The 24,427-nt window shown below is 29.1% G+C and overlaps 3 protein-coding genes across 3 annotated transcripts; 2 read left to right on the forward strand and 1 right to left on the reverse strand.

Annotated features, from left to right (window-relative positions):
- Nucleotides 1-68: 68 nt before the first annotated feature.
- On the reverse strand, nucleotides 69-9,739 carry CLUP02_10476 (uncharacterized protein; the record flags this gene model as incomplete). Its single annotated transcript, XM_049289452.1, has 4 exons — nucleotides 69-329; nucleotides 485-523; nucleotides 9,547-9,628; nucleotides 9,705-9,739. The coding sequence occupies 4 exons, from the start codon at nucleotides 9,737-9,739 to the stop codon at nucleotides 69-71; spliced, it is 417 nt and encodes a 138-aa protein (XP_049146597.1).
- A 7,528-nt stretch (nucleotides 9,740-17,267) lies between these two features.
- Nucleotides 17,268-18,186, forward strand: CLUP02_10477 (uncharacterized protein; the record flags this gene model as incomplete). Its single annotated transcript, XM_049289453.1, has 3 exons — nucleotides 17,268-17,311; nucleotides 17,364-17,815; nucleotides 17,867-18,186. The coding sequence occupies 3 exons, from the start codon at nucleotides 17,268-17,270 to the stop codon at nucleotides 18,184-18,186; spliced, it is 816 nt and encodes a 271-aa protein (XP_049146598.1).
- Nucleotides 18,187-21,578: 3,392 nt separating this feature from the next.
- Nucleotides 21,579-21,737, forward strand: CLUP02_10478 (uncharacterized protein; the record flags this gene model as incomplete). The annotated part of the gene is made up of 1 exon (XM_049289454.1): nucleotides 21,579-21,737. A coding segment is annotated over one exon (159 nt), but the record flags the coding sequence as incomplete, so codon positions are not given.
- Nucleotides 21,738-24,427: the final 2,690 nt, after the last annotated feature.

Genomic DNA, 24,427 nt, shown 5'->3' on the forward strand with positions numbered 1-24,427 from the left:
GAGTAATAGCTCCACAGTCCATAGTTAGGGCAACAGAATTGTCTGCCAATATCAATTGGATGGTTCTCTCACTCGGCGGTGGCGATGAGCAGCTCCTGCATTAGGTATTTCAGCGACAAAAACTGCGAACAAATTGTTGGCATTCCCAGGGCGTAGGACAATCTGTTGACTGCTTTGGGGTAGTTCCAAAAGTTAACATCATGCGATTCCACCTTGGCACAGGCTGCAGGATAGAACTCTCGATTCCAAGGTTGTGCCATGCTAGTTAACAAACAGCACGTGGTAGATCGGTGCTCGAATACACTGTAGACTTCTTCCATCTGGCCATACTTCGATGTTGATCAAGATAATAGAGCGTTATCCCTGTTTATCTTCTCGGTTTCGCGAGTCTATAAAGCCCTGCATGTGCCATGTCCTGATTGCCGGTATGCCGGTATGCCGTATGCCAAAACTTCCCCAGATTGCCCCAACTTCTCCAGTCAACCTCCATGTGCCGAGTGGGAGCAACAGGGGAATGATGATACTGAATCATTGGGTTGCAGCGCCTGTGACATGGCTCGCGACGAGTTAAGTTTATCTAAAATCATCCCTCTTATAAATATGTATGATATAGGTTCGAGGTAGTCAAAGTCAAGAGTTTAATAAAGCTTTATAGTATGCGAATCTAGCAGGGATGAAATTAAATATACGGTAACCTTAGTTATTAAGACTTCCCATATAGTAACCGGTAGACTAGGTCACAGCTTAGTATTATTAGTATTCCTATTTTAAAATAATTAGTTCGAACTATAAGTTAACGAAGAGATTAATTAAACTATATAAATATTTATATAATAAGTATAAAAAAGAGGTTCTAATTATAGTTTAAGCTGGCTATAATAATCGTAAATAAGGCCCTTAATTAGCCCCTATATAATTAGCTATATATTATAATCGAATTAGATTTTTAATTCGATATTAACTTCTTTTTTATTAATTTATTTATTATAATTAAAAATATAATTTAACTTTAGTTTTATTTATTAAATTATCTCCTTTTTCCCTTTTTCTCTATTTTTTATGTAACTTATTTTTTTATTTATGTATTAATTCTTTTATTACTTACAAATTATTTTAACCCCTTATTAAGTACTATTTTTATAAAAGTATTAATAAAGTTATTATTATTATTAATCTAACGGATTTTAAATATCTCGTGCTTTTTATATAATTATTTAAGGGTTATAATATTAATTATAAGCCTCTTTTCTTTATTATTCTTAATTTAATAAGGTATTTATATAGCGAGTAAGAATTAATATAAATAATTATTAAAATCGATAAAAAGTTAAATCGATCGGTAATTCTTTTTAATATTATTAAAATTAGGACTTAATATACGGGCGTCGCAAATTAATATATGGGCATTGTTTTTATATAAGCGTCGCTATTCTATTTTTTAGTTAGTTTAAAAGAAATTATTAATATAGTTAAATTTTATTAAATACTTATAAAATATCCTAAGCCTTTATTCCTTTACTCCCTTTATACTTAAGTTATATTATTAAGCCTCGAAGTTTAATTTATAATATTTATTTATAATAGCTTTTATAATTAGAGTTAGAGACGTTTTTTAAAACTAATTTTAAAATAATACCCTTATTAAGAGACTTCCCTTTTTATAAGAACGATTATTAATTAATTACGGCTTCTTATTATTATCTAACTAACTATTATTATTTCTTTTTTTAAAAAAATAGCTACTTTAGTATTAACTAATTTTATAAAGTTAGTAATTTTAAAAGGTAGCGCGACCTTATTATTAAGCTCTTAATTAATATATTATAAAATACATAACCTCTTATAAATAATTATTTTAATATAAAGTTTATATTATAATTTACTTACTATTTTTTTCAAAGAAATAATAAAAATCTAGCGGACTACTTTTTTACGACTTTTTTTAAAATATAACTCCTCTTTTGTTAATAAATAATCTTAATAACTTTCTTATCCTATAATAAAGTAGTTTAGTAATACTCTTTAGCTTATTAAATATGTTATTAAAATTAATTAATAACTAATAATAGTACTATTTTAATAATAAGAATATATTTATTAATAATAATAAATATAAGGTCCCTAAGTTAACTTATTACCTTATTTACCCTTATAACTATCCTTTATTTAAAATAAAGTATTTTTTTAAATTATAACTTTCTATTATATTTTAAATAACTAATCCTCTTTTTTTTTTATAACTTAAATCCTAAACTTATTAATTCTTAGTAATTTAAAATAAACTTATAATACTCTCTTTAACTAAGTTAATAACTTTATAAAAGCTAATAAATTTAGTATTATAAAACGGAATAAGTATAAAGCTCGAGGCCGAATTATTTAATATACTTTTTAATATAATTAGTTTAGTAAGCTTAGGCTTATAAAAAGCGCTAGTATTTAATAATATAAGTTTTAAAAATACGATTATAAATAGTAAATTATTACCGAGGCTTAAGAAGAAAATAAGTAGTTATTATATTATTATCTAAACCTTTAATATAAATAATATAATTATAATCCTAGTTTTAAAGCCTTTATATACCCTTTGTATTATAAGCTTATTAAAGTAGTTAAGGATATTATTAAAACTATAAACTAACGAGTTAGGATTCGAGCTCGGGATGTATATATTATTATTTAAGAATAGTTTTTAAAATCCTTATTTATTTAGTAAAATATTTATAATACTAAGGCTCGTATAAACTAAGAAAAACTAGCTAAATACTTACTAATTATAGTATTAATTAAGCTATTTAATAAGCGAGATATCCTATATATAATAAAATAAGTAAATAATAAGCTAAATTACCTTATTAACCTTATCTAAACCTTTTTTTATTATTTCTAAATATAAAAGCGATTTTTTAAAGTAATTAGCTTTAATAATACTTATAATACTAATTATTTTAAGCTCTCTCTTTTTTAAATTACTAAGTAAACTTATTTTAAATTTTGTTACAAAGATAACTTTGTTTACCTTATTATTCGCCTTATTATCAATATTACGTAAGCAAACTATATACCATATTAATCTACGATTTCTATAGATTATGGGCGAGGATATCCTGCCAGCAGCTCCCGCTATTCTGCACCCAAGTGTGGCTGCGGCAGGCCCTGCCTCCGACCACGGAGCCCAGCTGCCCATACCCACCCACCTACCTACCTACCTACCTACCTACAACCACCACTTCGTCGACCTCGCCGTCGCTGCCGCTGCCGCTGCTGCTAATTGAAGCTATTCCTAACGTTAATATGCCGTAAGAAGAGAATAATCGCGAAGTTGACGATCCCTTCGTCTACTAATACGACTACGTGGAGTACGACTGCCCACTTTACGGCCAGCGCTACCCTGTCCGAGGCCAGAGCAGCACTTAACGAGGCTGCCCACGAGACGGCAGTCGCGATCAAAAGCAGCAACGCCTCGCAGAGTTAACCCACCCGAATAAGCGTCGCAAATCCTCGACCTCGTTCCAGCCTTTCGAGCGAGTCAATTGGGCAGCTGGGCAGCTGGGCAGCTGGGCAATTAGGCCAATTAGGCCAATTCGACGGAATCGTCGACTTGGGCCAATTCGTCGACTTGGGCCAATACGTCGACTTGGGCTAACGCGTCGATTGCCGTACTTTTTACCAAAATAATTCAAGTCAATTGCCGGCCTCTGATTGGCCCAGCCTATTCGAATGCCGACTACGCAGAGCCCAGCTTACGTGTGTGCCCGAGACCGGCGGTCGTGTGGCGGCCGCAGCCACACTTGGGTGCAGAATAGCGGGAGCTGCTGGCAGGATATCCTCGCCCTAGATTATTATAGGTATTAATTATGTAAGCAATACTGCTTATATAAGCTTACGTAAGCAATAGAAAGTACTAGAAAGTAACTAAATAATTTAGAATTTACTTAAGGCGGAATTACGTACTACGATTACGCATTCACTTACGTATACGCTTATTAATTATATTATAATTAATAAGTAATAGAATATTTTAGTAGGAGGTTTTTATGCTTATAGATAGGCGTATATTTACCTACTTAGACCTTTCGTTAAGTAAGTAACTTCTTATATAGTAATTTAACTATATTACTCTCTTTATTATAAAAACCTCTTTTATATACGCTTATTTCCCCTATATTTATATATTCTTGCTTCTATATAAATATTTACTTTCTATATTCTTTATAAGAATATCCCGCATTACCTCGTTAAAGCTATACGTACTAGAAATTTATTTATAATACCGCGTTTAGCCTTATTAATAATAAGAAATTAGAGGGTTTTTAGTTTTTTTTAATAAGTATTTATTAACTTATAGATTAATATTTAGTCCGTTACCCTACTATTATTATTATAAATTATAATAAGTAAATAAAGGCTATACTAAATAAGTAGTTCCCGGACGTTTAGTAATAATTTTATATTTATTATATTAATTTTAATATTATATTTAAAACTAAGTAAAAGTAGGTTAAGGACCGTAGTTATAGTAATAATAATAATAAGTTTAATAATAAGAAATATTAGTTATTAATATAAATAATAATTACGCTAAGTAATAAAAATAAGGCCTATATTAATATACTTATTAATAAGCCCCCCCCTTATATATATTATAAGGTCTTTACGATATAAAAGCTTATTATTTTTATTAAAACTAAGTATACTTTTAAAAAAGCCTAGACTAAGCTTTATAAAGAGTTTAATAATTAATACCTAATTCTCTAGTATTTTTATATAATATACTTATTTTTAAAAACATAATAAGCCCGTTATTTTATTTAAAAATACTAGAACTTTAGTACTCGTATTATTTTTAGTATTAAGTTAAGTAATAATAATATTAAAGGTTATTTTTTAAATAATCTTAGTTATTTATATTAGCTTATTAACATTATATAAGATATAATTAGTAATTAGGAGCTACGTTTTTATTAAGTTTATATAAAAGACGAGGTATTTATAAGCTAGGAGTATATAAATACTCGTTTTGAGTACCTAAGTAAACTTTAAATAATACTTTTTTTAAAGTATTTTACTTTAATTAGGATATAAGGCCGGTTTATAAAAAGAATAATATTATTTAATAAAAAGCTATTCCTAAACCCCCTCGGATTTTATAGTTTAGACTATACTATTTTAATTAAGCTAGGTATTTTATATTATTATAAAATCTATTTTAAAATATTAAATTTAGTTATTTTTAATAAGTAAGAAGTATACCCTTAGTAGCGTTTTTAAAAAACGTTTTTTTTTTAAATTTATATTACTAGATCCTAGACCTTAAGATTATTATATTTTTTTATAATAAGCTAAAGAACATAGTATAGCCTATTTTATTATAACTAGCTTTATTTAAAAAAAGCTAGTTAATTAGTTAAGCTTATATTATTTAAAAATAAAAATAAGTTAATATTAGCTAGGCTTATAAAAAAAATAAGTTAGCTAAGTTAAAGCTAAATATCGAGCTTATCTTAATAATAAATAAGGAGCTAATTTAGTATTTTTAATAAGGGGAGGATAATAGGGAATTATATAAATAAATAGTTAATATAGCTTAATATTTAAAAAAAATAGAGCTAATAAAAATAGTTTATAATAATAATAAATTATTATAATTATATTAAAAGAGGTAGTTAAGTAAATATTATTATAATTTACTTTTTATATATTTTAAGTATATAATAAAAAAAAGCCTTACCTATTTAAAATTTATAAAAGCTTATATTACTTACTAATTTAAAATTTATAAATTTTAAATAAGTAATATAGAGGTTCTAAATAAGTACGTAAGTTATAATAGTATTTTTATTTTTAAAAATCTTAAATTAGAGCTTAGGTTAAAAAGGATAGTAAGAATAGCTATATTAATATAATTACCCTTATTACTTTTATAAAGAAGTACTATTTTTTTGGACTAATTAAAAAATAGAATAGCGACGCTTATATAAGAGCGACGCCCGTATATTAATTTATAATGCCTTTATATTAATTCCCTATTTTTAATAAAACTAACCCTAAGATTATAATAAATACTAAGAGCTCTTAGTTCGTTAATTTTAATATAAATTACTAATATAAAACGTATACCGATTATTACCTAAGCTTAATACCTAAACGAACTAGTTTTCCCTAAGTAATCCTAACCTCTCGTAAATTTAACTTTTTTAATTAGCTTAGTATAAGGGATATACTTCCCTTTTTTAATTAGTACCCCGAGGTTTTTAAGGGTTAAACAAATAAGAAAACTTAGATAGAATAGAGCTATTATAAAGTAAAGGAGGTAAAAAAGATAGTTATAAAGAAGAAGAGTAAGTAGAGGGCTTAATATAATTAACTATATATAATAATTAAGACTAATTTAAAATAATTTCTTTTCATAAAAGATTAAGAGAAAAAGAAATTAGGGGACGATTAGAATAGGGTAGGGCGATTAGTCCTAATAATCCTTTTTAAAAAGCTAATTAAGTTTGAGGATTTATAAAAGAGCTAATTAAAATAAAATATAAAAAAAAGGGCCCCGATTAGAAATAAGAGCTTAGTAGCGCAGATTTTTATTTTAATTATATATATATTTTTTAAGATCGAACTAAAGCCTTTTCAATAATTTACTTTTAAACGTAATAATATAAGATAATTAAAAAGTCTACTTTTTTAATCTAATTAATATTATCCTCTTTTTTTTAGTTATAGCTTTATTAATTAAGACCGTATTAAGCTAATTAAAAGAGGCATTTTATATTATTTTTATAAGTATTAGTAGTTTTTTTAAAGTACCGTACTACGAGAGTCCTTTATACCCTATACGTTTTTAGTATAATTCTTTTTACAAAGATCTTTTTAAAGTTTATAAATTACTTTATATTTATTATTATATTTTTAGTATTTATATATAATCCTTACGTTATTATATATTATTAATAACTTTAGGTTATTTTTTTATTAGCCGATTAGTACTAAATTTTATATTAATAATAATAATAAGCTATAAATCGAAATAAGTAGAATTATTAATTATTATATTTCTAGTATTATATTTTACTTTTATATATTTTTTATTACAATAGATTATTATTAGTAATTATAAAAAGGAAATCTAGGTTATTTCTTTTTTCTAAATTTATTAAAGCGATTATACGCTTTATTAACCTATATTTAGTTTTATAATACGAATTCCTTTTTTATAATTATTATTATTAATATTTTTATAGTTCTTATAATTATAATTATATTAGTAATACCCCTTATTTATAAAAGAATTTATTAACTATTTTTATAATTCTTAGGCTTACGTTTACGAACTATTTATTTAGTTAATAACTAAGGTCGTTTGCGATTTTATAGAATAGGGGTTGCCCCTATAGCCCCTTTTTCTTATAGACCTTAGTTAAATAGATTAATACCGCGTTAATTTACTTACTATTAAACTAATCTACGATTTTATATATTTACGTCTCTTAATAGTCTAGGTTAATATTTATTTATTTATAAAGGATTAGGATTTTATTCAGGATCGGGTTCTTTTTTCTTTTTGTTTACCCTAACTTATTAAAGGTTATGCTCTAATTTATACCCATATTAATACTTATAAATATATATAATTTTAATAAAAATATATTTAATTTATATATTAGCTATAATAAATCCGTGCTTTTATTACTTAACGAATTTATTAGGGTTTAGGAGATTTTTATTTCTTTTTATTATTTTATTATTATTCTCGTTTTCATTATTTTTAGCGATTATAATTACTTTTTTAGATTACTAATTATCGTACTTATTAGGATTTTCTTTTTTATTTAGTATCAAAAAGTAAGTTTTAATAGTTCTTTTTTTTAATAATAGTAATAGACGTTTATATTACTATAAAAAGACGTAGTAATTAGTTTTGGGATTTTTATTAATTACTGATTTTTATCATTTTATATATTTCTAGCTTTTTAAGCTTTATATTTTTTATAATCTCTAAATAGTTTCTTTTTTTAATTTATTCTTTTGAAAGTAGTATTTTATAAGAATAGTTAAATATAGATACTAAGTATTTTATAAAGGAGCTATATAGGCTATTAAGTACGGTTAATAAAGTTAAGCCCTCTTTTTTATAAAATCGTAAGTTTTAAGGACTTATTAAAGATATTTAGTTATTTATATTAAGTAGGGGTAGATATTTTAAAGATCTTTCTTTTTTTTAGTTTTTTAGTACCCTATTTTATATTTTTTAAGTAGTTTCTTTTATAGCTTAATTATAGTTAGGTAATTATTATTTATTAGCGATCCCTTTTATTACTTAGTTAATTTTTTAAAATTAGTAATTTTACGCTAGGAGTTAGTATAAAAAGAAGCCTTTTAGCGGTCCTCTAGAGGATTTCTTTTTTTTTTAAATCTTTATTTTTTTAGCCTTTTTTTAAGCTAATTATAATTTTAATAAGAGGTTATAAGACTATTTTAAAGTAGCTACTTTTTTTTAAGTTAATTTTTAAAATTTATAATATTTTTAACTCGATATTATTAAGATTTTTAAATCTTTTCTTTTATTAAACCGTTTTTTATATTATATTCCTAAGTAATACCCGGGGGGTAATTAAAGGAGCTATAAAGAAATTATTTAAATTACGGGCTTAAGGTCGTATTTATAAAATCTTCGTAATAATAAACTTTTTTATATACTATAAATTTCTTAGTTTTATAATTTTTATAAGGTTATTTTTATTACCAAGTAAAAATGTTTATATTTAGAGATCTTTTTTTTTAATTACGTAGTGCTTTTTTATATTATATTATTAAGCTTATTTATTATATTAATTAATTAAGTAAGTAGTTATTACGTAAGTATTTTCTTTTATTAATTTAACTAATTAACTTTTAATTACGGGCTAGTTATAGAAAAGTTATTTAGTAAAAAAGCTATTCGGGGCGATAGTAAAAGACTAGTTATTTAAGTAGTTTTATTAATTAATATAGTTTAATATAGTAAATATTAACTTCTTATAAATAATAACGGGCTATAATTATTTAATTTTATATAATATTTAAGAATTATTTTCTTTTTTATTTACTTTTATAAAGCTAATTAATATAAATCTCTTATTTTATACGGTATTAAAAAGTAATTTTTTTATATAGCGAAATACTTTATTAAATTAATAACAGAATTTGATTATTAATTAGTATTAATATCCTTATTATAGGGTAGTTAGTTTGAACTATAAGTTAATAAAAAGATTAATTAAATTATATAAATATTTATATAATAAGTATAAAAAGGAGGTTCTAACTATAGTTTAGGCTAGTTATAATAATTATAAATAGGGCCCCTAATTAGCCCCTATATAGTTAGCTATATATTACGGTCGAATTGGACTTTTAATCCGATAGGTATTTTTTTACCTAGACTCTAAATTAGAATATTAGTAGAAAATCTTATAATTAGATTCCTAAACTAACCTTAAGCTATTTTATTATAGCGACACTTTTCGAATCTGTGCTATAACATATATTATTCTATTATAAGTGAACTTTCCGATTCGTCTTAGCATGCTCCTCCTGGTCTTCTTCCTCCGTCTTGTTTGGACCTTTTGGAACATTACATGTGATGAATCTTCGCACTACAATCAGCACTGGCCGTTAGCTCGTAATTATTAGAAAGCGAAAATTAACACGACTATAATAAACACATGCCCTCGTGTTTTGATCCACCTCCGATTTCCATGTTCTATAGCTTAAGCCATGTATCTGGTGCCTTTATTATGAAAGCTTTAGATTTGAAGATGGGACAACCTGGGGAAAATAAAGTTATATAGAGCAATGATAATATCGCAAGTATCGATTACTAAAACCCAATTTCCTACGATTTCTAGAACTAGTCCTCGTTAGTTAATCTCTGTTTTTGATCGTCTTATTCATTAATACTATTGTCTAACTTTTGTCGAGGATGTACTGTGAGGCATCCGGCTGCTAAGAATAATAATATTAGTACTAATAACTAAAATATAATGAAGGTACTTGGCAGAAAGTACTAGATGTTGCAGTGTGATATTTATGCCTATATTAATGTAATTCCTTTTTTAACTTATTAGAGATATAGAGGCGTGGGCGTGCGAAGGTGTTTTTTTAGAAGATTCGAGAAGTACCGTATTAACCCGCATGAAAACGTTGAGAATATGACTGCGGGTATAGTACGTTTTCAAGGCTATTCTCTCGATTCGAGAGCGAGCATAAACTATGAACTAATGCGAGGGTACTGATTAAACCTTTTGTAATTAAATGATATTATTTTCCCCCCGTGCGGCTAGCGCACTTCGTACCCTAAATAAGTACTAGATAATCTCTATATTTAATCGACTAAAGACCTAGGCTTCTATCTAATATTATTAGTATCCCTATTATAGGGTAGTTAGTTCGAACCGTAGTTAACGAAGAGATTAATTAAACTATATAAATATTTATATAAATATAAGAAAGAGGTTCTAACTATAGGTTAGGCTAGCTATAATAATTATAAATAGGGCCCCTAATTAGCCCCTGTGTAGTTAGCTATATACCGCAGTTAAATTAGACTTCTAATCCGATATTAACTTTTTCTTGTTTTTATCGATTTAATTACTATAGTTAGAAGTATAATTCGACCTTAGGCCCGTTTACTAAGTCGTCTCCTTTTCCCCCTTTTTTTTACTCTTTTTATATAACTTATCCCTCTATTCGTATAATAACTTTTTTACTACTTATAAATTATTTTAATCCCTTATTTAGTATTATTTTTATAAAAGCGTTTATAAGGTTATTTTTATTATTAATCTAACGGATCTCGAGTATTTCGCGCTTTTTATATAATTACCTAAGGGCTATAATATTAATTATAAGCCTCTTTTCTTTTGTCGTTCCTAATTTAATAAAGTATTCGTATAGTAAATAAGAATCGGTATAAATAACTATTAAAATAAGTAAAAAGCTAATTCGATTAGTAATCTTCTTTAGTATTATTAAAATCGTATAGGAAAGGTTAATACCGTTAACTATACTATAGACCTCTAACGTTAGTATATTTCTCGTTATTTATTTATTTTTAGTTAATAAGTAGTAGATTATATTACCGTATATAGTAAATTCGCTCTCGCTTATACTCTCGTTAGCTAGGATAATAATATACCCTAACTACGAAATAAGGTCGTTATTATTTATAAATAACTTATTAATAAAAACGTAGAGCTTATTAATCGTAAAGTTAATTAGGTAGTAAACGAGACTACGATCGAGATTTATTTATTACTATTTAAGCTACTTATTAAGTACTTCGACGTTTTATTTAGTTAAATCTATAGCTTATACTACCCTAGCGTAGTTAAAAGTTACTTCGGGCTAATAAATATTTATAATATATACCCCTCGCGCAAGCTTAGCTTTATATTACTTTTTAATATTAATTATATTTAAATTAACGAGGTTAATCTTCTCGCCCTACCCCTTTTATTAAAAAACGACGGTTTTCTTTTTAATTATAAAAATCCCGCTATTAAATACTAAGGGGGTATTTATTATAAAAACCTCTTTTAGCTTCGCTACGAAGCCCGCTTTTTAGAGCTCCTTATCCTCTTTTTTTATAAAGTTAATATTAAATAGGCCTAATATATTATTAATTTATATTCTAACGATCCTAAATTAGTCGCTTTTATACTCCGTAACTAATAAGTACGGGTTATACATAAAAGTAATTATTAATAATTAATTAATATAAAAATCGTAGTATATAGCTTACTAATAGGTACCTAATTCTGCGAGCCTATATAGTAGCTTAAGCACTTTAATAATCATACTTTCTAAGTACTTACTAGCTATTTCCTTTAGTAAATAGGCTAGGATTTTCCTTATAAGCCTTATAGCCGATTAGGTATAGGCCTAGGTAATATTATAGCTCCAAATTTCGTATCCCTTCTTCCGTAATAATACTATTAATATTATTATTAATCGTTAGTTATAGCGCTATATAGTAAGCGATTATATAAATAGCGTCGCCTTTTCGATATTACCGTACCCCTAAATTATATATTTAGACTTCTAGTATAGCTAGGGTATTCCTTTCTTTTTAATCTTACGAACTATTCGTAATTTAAATATATAGAGGTTTATATATTTTTCTGGGTTATATAAGATAAATCGATAGACCTCTCGATTGCGAAAAGTATTTACCTCGATATTATCTAATCCTTTATATAGCTTTTTAATAATTATAATTACGCTTTTTTTACGTAGTTTAACTACTAACTCGAAATCGGCTTTCTCTTTTATTATATAAAAAGTATTAATTACCTCGTTACTAATAATAAATTGCTACGTTAAGGCTTACTATTATAGTCTTTTATAACGTCTTATTGGTAGTATTAGTACCCTTTTAGTAATTTCCTTTTCTTCGTTATTTATTAATACTACTACGACGATTTTATTAAGGATAATTTCTTATACCTCTACTGCGAGTTATATAGTTTCCCTTAGCTCTTCTTTTTTTTATAAGTTAGAAATTACTTTATTAGGATCTATATAATACGGTTTAATTACTATAATTAATACTTCGAGTAGCTAGTTACGATCTCTCGTAACTATATAAAAACGCTCGTTAATAAAAATTAACTTATATAGCCTAGCCTATTATTAAGTAATTTCGTACTATACTTATATATCCGAATTTAGTAATATATTTAAATTACTCCTTATATTGGGCTTATTATATATAATAATTACCTTATTAATTTACTTTTTTATATTTACTTTGCGTAGTACTTATATTACTTTTTTAACTACTTAGGCTTATTAACTTATACCTAGCGACGGTAGTAAGGCTAAGGTCGTTTTTAAATATACTCTAAATACGAATAACGTTAGTATAAGTCCGTTAAGCCTTATAGTATTATTATAATATTTAAGTACTAGTTAGAGGTATTCGTTATCGGTAGAATCCGGATTTCTTTTTTAATAATTCTAAACGCCCTTTTTAATTATTAGTGTGCCCTTTTTACCTTTTTAATATTATAATACGCTTTAACGGGTACGACTTTTAGTTATATACCGTAGGCCGTCGTATTATTTCTAAATTTTACTAATTTAAAGCTAGTATTAGCGTTAGTTCTAATACCGTTTAGCGGTCCTTAGTATATATCGATCTAGCTTTTTCGTAAGGCTATTTATACTATTTTTATTTATAGATCCTAGAGGAATTGCCCTGCTTAGAAGGATATAGCTACGTCGATTATATATAATACTAGCCGACTATTTAAATAGAAAATATTAATAACGATTTCTTAGTTAAAGTTAAGCTTATTATATAATTTAAATTTAAATTTGCGTAGGCTCTGCGTATTTATTTAGTATTAGTAATATACTTTCGTTAACTACTTTAGCGCCCCTATTTCGATATTATTATTATTTAATTACTTTAAGAGGTTATATAGCCTCGTAACTAACGGGTACCCGAATCTCTAGTATAGTTTTCTAATCTTACTTTTTATTAGGTAATTAATTAACTTCGTATTATTAATAAGCTTTATAAACGTATACTTTTATTATCGTTCGACTATTTTAAAATACTTACCGCTAGAGATTTTATTCCTCGTATTATTAAATATAATACCTAGTTAATCTATATTTTTTAAATATAAGAGAAATAGGGTATTAACGGGTAAAATATAGAAAGTTATCGTTCCGAAGTACGTCTCTATTTTTACTATACTTAGGGCGACGATTTCTTTATTTAAGCCGAAACTAATTTTCGTAATACTTATTATTAACGTATTAAGCGTTATTAGCGCGATTTTTTACAGCGCTTAGAATTACCCTTTTTTTTTAGTTAACTATTACGATACCCTAGTATTTAAAATAATCTTATAAAAATTATCTAAGCCGTACTTTTCGTTTATATAAAATACTTATACAAGCTTAGTATTTAAGGGATCTAAGTAATATAAAAAGGACCCCTCTAGCTACTCTTAGATTTACTTAGTATTATATTCTTTTTTTTTAAATATTAAAAAAGATAACGTCTTCTCTTTAATTATTAAAGAAATAGGCTTCGGCCCTATTAAATTCGCCTTTTTAGCCTCTTCCGTATTTATTATTTAAGGGACCTTCTCTTACTATTTATAAATAAAAGCCTACTTATTAAGAGCTTCTACTACCCTCTATTCGTTTAGCCTCGTATATCCTCTAGAGGCTAACGGGGCGAAAAAAGAGTAGTTAATATCGTCGATTTCGTTATAATCTAATTTATTAATATAGGGGGTAAGATTTTCCTTATTTTCCAAATCTCTTATAGGGAGTATATACTTTAGGCCGCTACTTTAACTACTATTACTAAGTTCTATACCCCCGGATCTACCTTTATATATAATAAGGAATTAGTTAAACTAACGAGGGCTAGTTTTATTATCTATTACCCTTAACTTTCTATACTATTTATACGATTTAGTACGCTCTTCTTCGGAGTAGTTACTTAACTAATATCTATCCTTTTTATAAATATAGTATTACCTCTTTTATTACCCTACCCGTAAGTTAAATCTCTACTTATTTAACGAATCTGGGCCTCCTTATTAGTAATTACCGTATTTAGCCTCTTTTCTTTTTTTATTATATATTTAATCGACTTAATATTATTAATAAGGGCCGTCGTATACTTAGAAATAGGTTTAGCACGGTATTTTCGTTTTAATATTAAAGCTAGATCTTAGCCTTAAGTAGAGCGTCTTATAGTTTTTAAGTACTTAGTATAGGGTTATTTTTATTTTTAGTATACGCTAGATTACGGTATAAAAGTATCCGACTTTCTACTTATTTATCCTCTTATTTAGCTAGGTTTTTATTAGCTTATTAATTCGATCGATAAGCTCTTCGAGGATCTCTACTCGTAATTTACCCTTTATTATCCTAGCTATAAATATAAAAGAAATCGCTCGTAGCTTAAATAAGAGCTCTAGGTTCTTATCGTAAGTCTCGAAGCGGCTTTAGATTATATTAATTATACTAAGAAAGTCGTTTCGATTAAAATTACGTACCGCTTCGTAATAATAATTAGAGGCTTTACTTACGAGTACGATATTAATTACCGAATAGTACTAGTATTCCCTAATTCCGACTTTTTCGTAATAATTATAAAATATCGTTAGGGTTTTTTATAAGACCTTATACTTCCCCCTAGAGTATAATTTCTCTTTTAAGAAGATCTTTTTGAGGTCTGTAAATTGCCTCGTATTTATTACTAAATTTTCGGTATTTATATACGATCCCTACGTCGCTACGTATTATTAGTGACTTTAGGTTATCTATTTCTTTTTTTATTAGCTAATTAGTACCGAACTTTGCGTTAGTAGCGGCAATAAGTCGTAGATCGAAATAGGTAGAATTATTAATTATCGTACTTTTAGTACTATATTTTGCCCCGGTATATCTTTTTATAATAATAGATTTCCGTTAGTAATTATAGGGAGGAAATCTGGGTCGTTTACCCTTTTTTTTAAATTTATTAAAGCGATTATACGCTCTATTAACCTATACTTAGTTCTATAATACGAATTCCTTTTTTATAATTATCGCTATTAGTATTTTATATAGTTCTTACGATTATAATTACGTTAGTAATACCCCTCGCCTATAAAGGAATCTATTAACTACTTTTATAATTCCTAGGCTTACGCTCGCGAACTATTTATTTAGTTAGTAGCTAAGGTCGTTTACGATTTTATAAAATAGGGGTTGCCCCTATAGCCCCTTTTTCTTATAGACCTTAGTTAAATAGATTAATACTACGTTAATTTACTCATTATTAGGCTAATCCGCGATTTTATATATTTACGTCCCTTAATAATCCGGGTTAATATTTACTTACTTATAAGGGATTAGGATTCTATTTAAGATCGGGTTTCGTCCTCTTTTTTTTTACCTTAACTTACTAAGGGTTATGCTCTAGCTTATACCTATATTAGTAGTTACTAGCGTATTTAATATTAATAAGGATATATTTAATCTACGCGCTAGTTATAATAAATCCGTACTTTTACTACTTAACGAATTTGTTAAGGTCTAGGAGATTCCCGCTTCCTCTTACTATCTCGCTATTACTCTCGTTTTTATTATTTTTAGCGATTATTATTACCTTTTTAGATCGCTAGCTATTATACTTATTAAAATCCTCCTTTTTATTTAGTATAAAAGGGTAGGTTTTAGTAGTTCTTTTTTATAATAGTAGTAGTAGACGTTTATATTACCGTAAGAAGATATAGTAATTAGTCTTAGGATCTTTATTAGTTATTAATTTCCGCTATTTTGTATACTTTTAGCCTCTTAAGCCTCGTGCTCTTTATAATTTTTAAATAGCTTCCTTCCTTAACCTACCTCCTCTAGGGCGGTATTCTATAAAAATAATCGAAAATAAACGCTAGGCAGCTTATAGAGGAGCTATATAAGCTATTAAGAACCGTATAGGCCGTTAAGTATAGTTAACGAAATTAAGCCCTCTTTTTTATAAGATCGTAGACTTTAAAAACTTACTAAAAATGCCTACTTATTACTTATACGCGGTGGGGTTAAATACTTTAGAAATCTTATTTTTTATAGCCTCTTAGTACCCTATTTTATATCTTTTAAGTAGTCTTTTTCGTAGCTTAATTACGGTTAGGTAATTGTCGCTTAGGTATTTCTTTTTACTAATTTAACTAGTTAATTTTTAATTACGGGCTAGCTATAGAAAAGTCGTTTAGTAAAAAAGCTACTCGGGGCGACGGCAAAAGGCTAGTCGCTTAAGTAGTTCTATTAATTAACGTGTTTTAATATAATAAACGTCGACCTCTTATAAGTAATAAAGGGCTACGATTACTTAATTCCGTGCGGTATTTAAGAATCGCCCCCTTTTTTATCTACTTCCGTAAGGTTAATTAATATAAATTTCTTATCCCGTATAGTATTAAGAGGTCGTCTTTTTTATATAGCGAGATACCTTATTAATTTACGATAATAGAATTTAATTACTAATTAGTATTAGTATCTTTATAATAAGGTAGTTAGTTCGAACCGTAGTTAATAAAGAGATTAATTAAACTATATAAATATCTACGTAGTAGGTATAAAAAGGAGGTTCTAACCGTAGGTTGGGCTGGCTATGATAATCGTAAATAGGGCCCCTAATTAGCCCCTGCGCAGTCGGCCGTACGCCGCGGTCGAATTGGACTTCCAATCCGACAAAACCGAACCAGTTCTGCATGGAACTATCAAAGCCAGACTTCCACACTCTCACAAACTTCTAGTGAGTGGCACGATTAAACCGAAGTGATTTTGCATACTTATAAGCCCCACAGTTACGTGACTGGCCACCGTGCATATGGTACTTTGCCCGACCATCTGGCAGAAAAAGGGTACAAGGATCCCTCTGATCCTGCTGACACAATCTTACGGAAATCTACTGGGCACACCGGAGACCTGTGGTCCTTTCTGAGCGGGAATCCGAAAATAGGTGAGATGTTCAATATCGTACAAAAGGCGTCCACCAACAAAGAGCCACCGTGGATGGATATGTACCCTCACCGTAACTTGGTTGATGGATCAGATTCAAGCCTTCCACTTCTTGTCGATATTGGCGGCGGGATTGGGCATGATCTCTTACGTTTTTACAAAGCTTACCCCAACGAAGGCTCGAGGTTATACCTCGAGGATCTCCAATCAGTCATTAGTGACGCGAAGGATAAAGCGCTCCTTCCCAACACGGTAAAGCAGGTGGAATACAGCTTTTTCGAGCCACAACCAGTGAAACGTTAGCTATACAAACCGCTTTGTACGGATTTGGTGCTGACTTGTGATACAGACGCTCGTGCATATTACATGCACCATATAATCCATGATTGGCCCGACCATTCGGCCCTGAAGATATTAGAGATGCAGAAAGGCGCCATGAAACCTGGCTACAGCAGATTGCTCATTCATGATCAGGTCTTAGACGACGAAAAGAGCCAGATGAATACCACAGCATTTGATATAGCCATGATGGTGTATCTATCTGGGAAAGAACGCACTGAAAAGCAGTGGATGGCTTTGCTTGACTCGGCCGGTCTCAGAGTCATCAAGTTTTGGAAGAAGCCACCAGACTACTTCAGTGTTATCGAAGTTGAGATTTCAGCTTCCTAGAGTTTTGAGGCTCCTTGTGTCAAAACGTACGAATGTTAACGACGCGTAAAGTCATACGAGATTTGAACGACACTTGGCACAAGCTACATGATCATGGGCTGTAATGTTCTGGTCAATGAGAACATGTTACGGCAGCAATTGGATTATACTTTGCAACAAACTGCGTTGAGTCAAACACACCAGGATTGAAAGTGCTCTGTCCACATGTCTACAAGAAGCGAATCCCTGAGCAAGTATTACGTCACTAGATTATTTTAACGATTTCTGTCGTTTGGGATCATGGTTTGCTGTCGGATTGGAAGTCCAATTCGACCGCGGCATATAGCCGACTGCGCAGGGGCCAATTGGGGGCCCTATTTACGATTATTATAGCTAGCCTAACCTACGGTTAGAACCTCCTTTTTATACTTATTACGTAGATATTTATATAGTTTAATTAATCTCTTTATTAACTACGGTTCGAACTAACTACTTTATAATAAGGATACTAATACTAATTAGTAATTAAACTTTACTATTATAGATTAGTAAGGTATCTTATTATATAAAAAAGACGACCTTTTAATACTATATAGGATAGGAGATTTGTATTAATTAACTTTACGGAAATAGATAAAAAAGGAGGCGATTTTTAAATACCGTACGGAATTAAGTAATTATAGCCCTTTACTACTTACGAGAGGTCGACGTTTATTACGTTAAACTATGTTAATTAATAAAACCGCTTAAGTAACTAGCCTTTTGCCGTCGCCCCGAGCAGCTTTTTTATTAAACGACTTTTCCGCGGCCGGCCCGTAATTAGAAATTAACTAAGGAAGCTATTTAAAAATTATAAAGAGCACGAAGCTTAGGAGGCTAGAAGTATATAGGATAGCGGAAATCGGTAACTAGTAAAGATCCTAAGACTAATTACTATATTTTTTTTTAGTAATATAAACGTCTGCCGCTATTATTATTAAAAGAAACTACTAAAACCTACCCTTTTTTACTAAATAAAAAAGAGGATCTTAGTAAGTATAATAGCTAGCGATTTAAAAGGGTAGTAATAATCGCTAAAAATAGTAAAAACGAGAGTAGTAGTAAGATAGTAAGAGGAAACGGGAATCTCCTAGACCTTAATAAATTCGTTAAGTAGCGAAAGTACGGATTTATTACGACCCGCACGCAGATTAAATATATCCCTATTAAAATTAAATACGCTAGTAACCGCTAATATAGGCATAAGCTAAAGTAAGCCCCTTAGCGAGTTAGAGTAAGAAAGAAAAGGACGAAACCCGATCCTAAATAGAATCCTAATCCCTTATAAGTAGGTAAATATTAACCCGGACTATTAGAAGACGTAGATATATAGAATCGTAGATTAGCCTAACGGCGAGTAAATTAACGTAGTATTAATCTATTTAACTAAGGTCTATAAAAAAAAGGGGCTATAGGAGTAACCCCTATTTTACGAGATCGTAAATAACCTTAGTTACTAACTAAACAAATAGTTTATAAACATAAGCCTAGGAATTGCAAAAGTAATAAATAGATTTCTTTACGGGCGAGGGGTATTACTAACGTAATTATAATTATAAGAGCTATACGAAATATTAATAGCAATAATTATAAAAAAGGAATTCGTACTATAGAACTAAGCATAGGTCGATAGAGCGTATAATTACTTTAACGAATTTTAAAAAAAGGTAAACGACCTAGATTTCCTCCCTATAATTACTAACGGAAATCTATCGTCGTAAAAGGATATACCGGGGTAAAATATAGTACTAGAAGTACGATAATTAATAATTCTACTTATTTCGATTTATAACTCGTTACCGCTATTAATACGAAATTCGGCGCCGATTAGCTAATAAGAAAGGAAGTAGACGACCCGAAGTTATTAATAGTACGTAGCGACGTAGGGTTCGTATATAGATACTAAAAATCTAATAGCAAATACGAAGTAATTTATAAACCTTAAAAAGATCTTTCTAAAAGAGAAATTATACTCTAGGGGGAAGTATGAGGTCTTATAAAAAACCCTAACGATATTTTACAATTACTACGAAAAAGTCAGAATTAGAGAACACTAGTACTATTTAGTAATTAATATTATACTCGTAAGCAAAGCCTCCGATTATTACTACGAAGCGGTACGTAATTTCGATTAAAACGACTTTTTTAGTATAATTAACGTAATCCGAAGCCGCTTCGAGACTTATAATAAGAACCTAGAGCTCCTATCTAAGCTACGAGCGATTTCTTTTATATTTATAGCTAGGATAATAGAGGGTAAATTACGAGTAAAGATCCTTAAAGAGCTTATTAATTAAATCGATAAGCTAGTAAAAACCTAATTAAATAAGGGGATAAACGAGCGGAAAGTCGGATATTTTTATACTATAATCTAGCGTATACTAAAAATAAAAATTACCTTATACTAGGTACCTAAAGACTACGAGACGCTCTACTCGAGGCTAAGATTTAGTTTTAATATTAAAGTAAGAATACCGCGCTAAACCTATTTCTAGGCGTATAACGGCCCTTATTAGTAATATTAGGTCGATCGAACGTATAATAAAAAAGGAAAAGAGGCTAGATATAGTAATCGCTAGTAAGGAGGCCCAAATTCGTTAAATAAGTAAAGATTTAACTAACGGGTAGGGTAATAAAAGAAGTAATACTATATTTATAAAAAGGATAGATATTAGTTAAGTAACTACTCCGAAAAAGAGCGTACTAAATCGTACGAATAGTATAAAAAGTCGAGGGTAATAAATAGTAAAACTAACCCTCGTCGGTTTAACTAATTCCTCGTTATATATAAGGGTAGATCTCGGGGTACGGAACCTAGCGACGGTAGCTAAAGTAGTAGCTTAAAGTATATACCCCCTATAAGAGATTCGGAAAATAAAAAAGATCTTATCCCCTATACTAACGAATTAGATTATAACGAAATTAATAATATTAACTACTCTTTTTTCGCCCCGTTAGCCTCTAGAGGATATACGAGGCTAAACGAATAAAAAGTAGTAAAAGCTCTTAATAAGTAGGCTTTTATTTATAAATAATAAAAGATGGTCCTTTAAATAACGGATATAAAGGCGGCCGAAAGGGTAAATTTAATAAGGCCGAAGCCTATTCTCTTAACGATTAAGGAGAAGACGCTATCTCTCTCGATATTTAAAAAAAAGGAATATAGTACTAAGTAAATCTAAGGGCAGCTAGAGGGGTCCTTTTTATATTACTTAGATCCCTCGAATACTAAACTCGTATAGGTATTCTATATAAGCGAAAGGTACGGCCTAGATAATTTCTATAAGATTATCCTAGATACTAAGGTATTATAATAGTTAATTAAAAAAAAAGGGCAATTCTAAGTGCTATAAAAGATTGTGCTAGTAATACTTAATACGTTAATAGTAGGTATTACGAGGATTAGTTTCGGCCTAAGTAAGGAAATTATCGCCCTAGGTATAATAGAAGTAGAGACGTACTTCGGAACGATAACTTTTTATATTTTACCTATTAATACCCTATTTCTCTTATATTTAAAAGATATAGATTAACTAGGCATTATATTCAATAACACGAGGAATAGAATCTCTAGTAGTAAGCACTTCGAAATAGTCGAATAACGATAGGGGTATACGTTTATAAAGCTTACTAACGATACGAAGTCGATTAATTACTTAACGAAAAGTAAGCTTAGAAGACTATACTAGAGATTTGGGCACCCGTCGGTTACGAAGCTATATAACCTCTTAAAGTAATTAAATAATAATAATATTAAGATAGGGGCGCTAGAGTAGTTAATAAAAGTATGCTACTAATACTAAATAAATGCGCAGAGCTTACGCAGATTTAAGTTTAAATTATATAATAAGCTTAACTTTAATTAAAAAATAGTTGTTAATATCTTTTATTTAAATAGTCGGCTAGTACTATATATAATCGACGTAGCTATATCTTTCTAAGTAAGGTAATTCCTCCGGGATTTATAAGCAAAGATAGTATAAGTAGCTCTACGAAAAAGCTAGATCGATATATACTAAGGACCGCTAGACGGTATTAAAACCGACGCTAGTACTAGCTTTAAGTTAGTAGAATTTAGGGATAATGCGACGGCTTACGGTATATAGCTAAAAGTTATACCCGTTAAAGCGTATTATAGTATTAGAAAGGTAAAGAGGGCATACCGGTAGTTAAAAAGGGCGTTTAGAATTATTAAAAAGGAAAATCCGGATTTTATTAACGACGAATGCCTCTAGATAGTACTTAAATACTATAATAATACTATAGGGCCTAACGGACTTATACTAATACTATTAGTATTTAGAGTATATTTAAGAACGACCTTAGCCTCGTTACTATTACTAAGTATAAGCTAACGAGCCTAAGTAGTTAAAAAAGTAATATAGGTACTATACGAAGTAAGCGTAAAAAGGTAAGTTAACGAGGTAATTACTACGCGCAATAGGCCCGATATAGGGGATAATCTAAATATACTACTAAATTCGGATATATAAGTATAGCGCGAAATTACCTAATAGTAGGCTAGGCTATATAAGTTAATTTCTATCGACGAGCGCTCTTATATAGTCGCAAGAGATTATAATTAGCTACTCGAAGTATTAATTATAATAATTAGACCGTATTATATAGATCTTAACGAAGTAATTTCTAACCTATAAAAAAAAAAAGAGCTAGGGGAAACTATATAACCCGTAGTAGAGGTATAAGAAATTATCTTTAACGAAATCGTCGTAGTAGTATTAATAGACGACGAGGAAGAGGATATTACTAAAAGGGCACTAATACTACCGGCGAGACGTTATAAAAGACTACGACGGTAAGCCCTAACGCGGCAATTTATTACTAGTAACGAGGTAATTAATACTTTTTATATAATAAAAAAGGAAGCCGATTTCGAGCTAGCGGTTAAACTACGTAAAGAAGGCGTAATTATAACTATTAAAAAGCCGTATAAGGGATTAGATCTTATCGAAGTAAATACTTTTCGTAATCGAGGGGTCTATCGATTTATCCTATACGACTTAGAAAAATATATAAACCTTTACATATTTAAATTATAAATAGTTCGTGAGATTAAAGGGAAAGGAACACCCTAACCGTACGAGAAGTTTAAATACGTAATTTAGGAGTACGGCGACGTCGAAAAGGCGACGCTACTTATATAATCGCTTACTATATAGCGCTATAGTTAACGATTAATAATAGTACTAATAGCATCGCTACGGAAGAAGGGATACGAGATTTAGAGCCGTAATATTACCTAGGCCTATACCTAATCGGCTATAGGGCTTATAAGGAAAATCCTAGCCTATTTACTAAAGGAAATAGTTAGTAAGTACTTAGAAAGCACGATTATTAAAGTGCTTAAGCTACTATATAGGCTCGTAAAATCGGGTACCTATTAGTAAGCTACTTACTACGATTTTTATATTAATTAATTATTAATAGTTACTTTTACGTACGACCTATGCTTATTAATCGCGGAGTACGAAGGCGACTAATTTAGGATTATTAGAATATAAACCGATAATATATTAAGCCTATCCGATATTAACTTTATAAAAAAGGAGGATAAGGAGCTTTAAAAAGCGGGCTTCGTAGCGAAGCTAAAAAAGGTCCTTATAATAAATACCCCCCTAGTATTTAATAGTAGGATTTTTATAATTAAAGGGGAAACCGTCGTTTTTTAATAAAAGGGGTAGGGTAAGAAGATTAACCTCGTTAATCTAAATATAACTAACGTTAAGAAGTAATATAAGGCTAAGCTCGCGCGAGGGGTATATATTACGAGTATTTATTAGCCCGAGGCGACTTTTAACTACGCTAAAGTAGTATAAGTTATAAATTTAACTAAATAAGACGTTAAGGTACTTAATAAGCGGCTTAAATAGTAGTAAACGAATCTCGATCGAGGTCTTATTTATTACCTAATCGACCTTGCGACTAGTAAGCTTTACGTTTTTATTAATAGGTTATTTATAAATAATAACGACCTTACTTCGCAATTAGGGTATATTATTATCCTAGTTAACGAGAGTATAGGTAAGAGCGAATTTACTATATACGGTAATATAATCTACTACTTATTAACTAAAAGTAAGTAAGTAATAAAAAGTGTACTAGTATTAAAGGTTTATAGTATAGTTAATAGCGTTAACCTCTCTTACGCAATTTTAACGACGCTAAGGAAAATTATTAATCGAATTAGCCTTTTACTTATTCT

Source organism: Colletotrichum lupini, chromosome 5 (genome assembly GCF_023278565.1).
Source record: "Colletotrichum lupini chromosome 5, complete sequence".
Lineage (NCBI taxonomy): Eukaryota > Fungi > Ascomycota > Sordariomycetes > Glomerellales > Glomerellaceae > Colletotrichum > Colletotrichum lupini.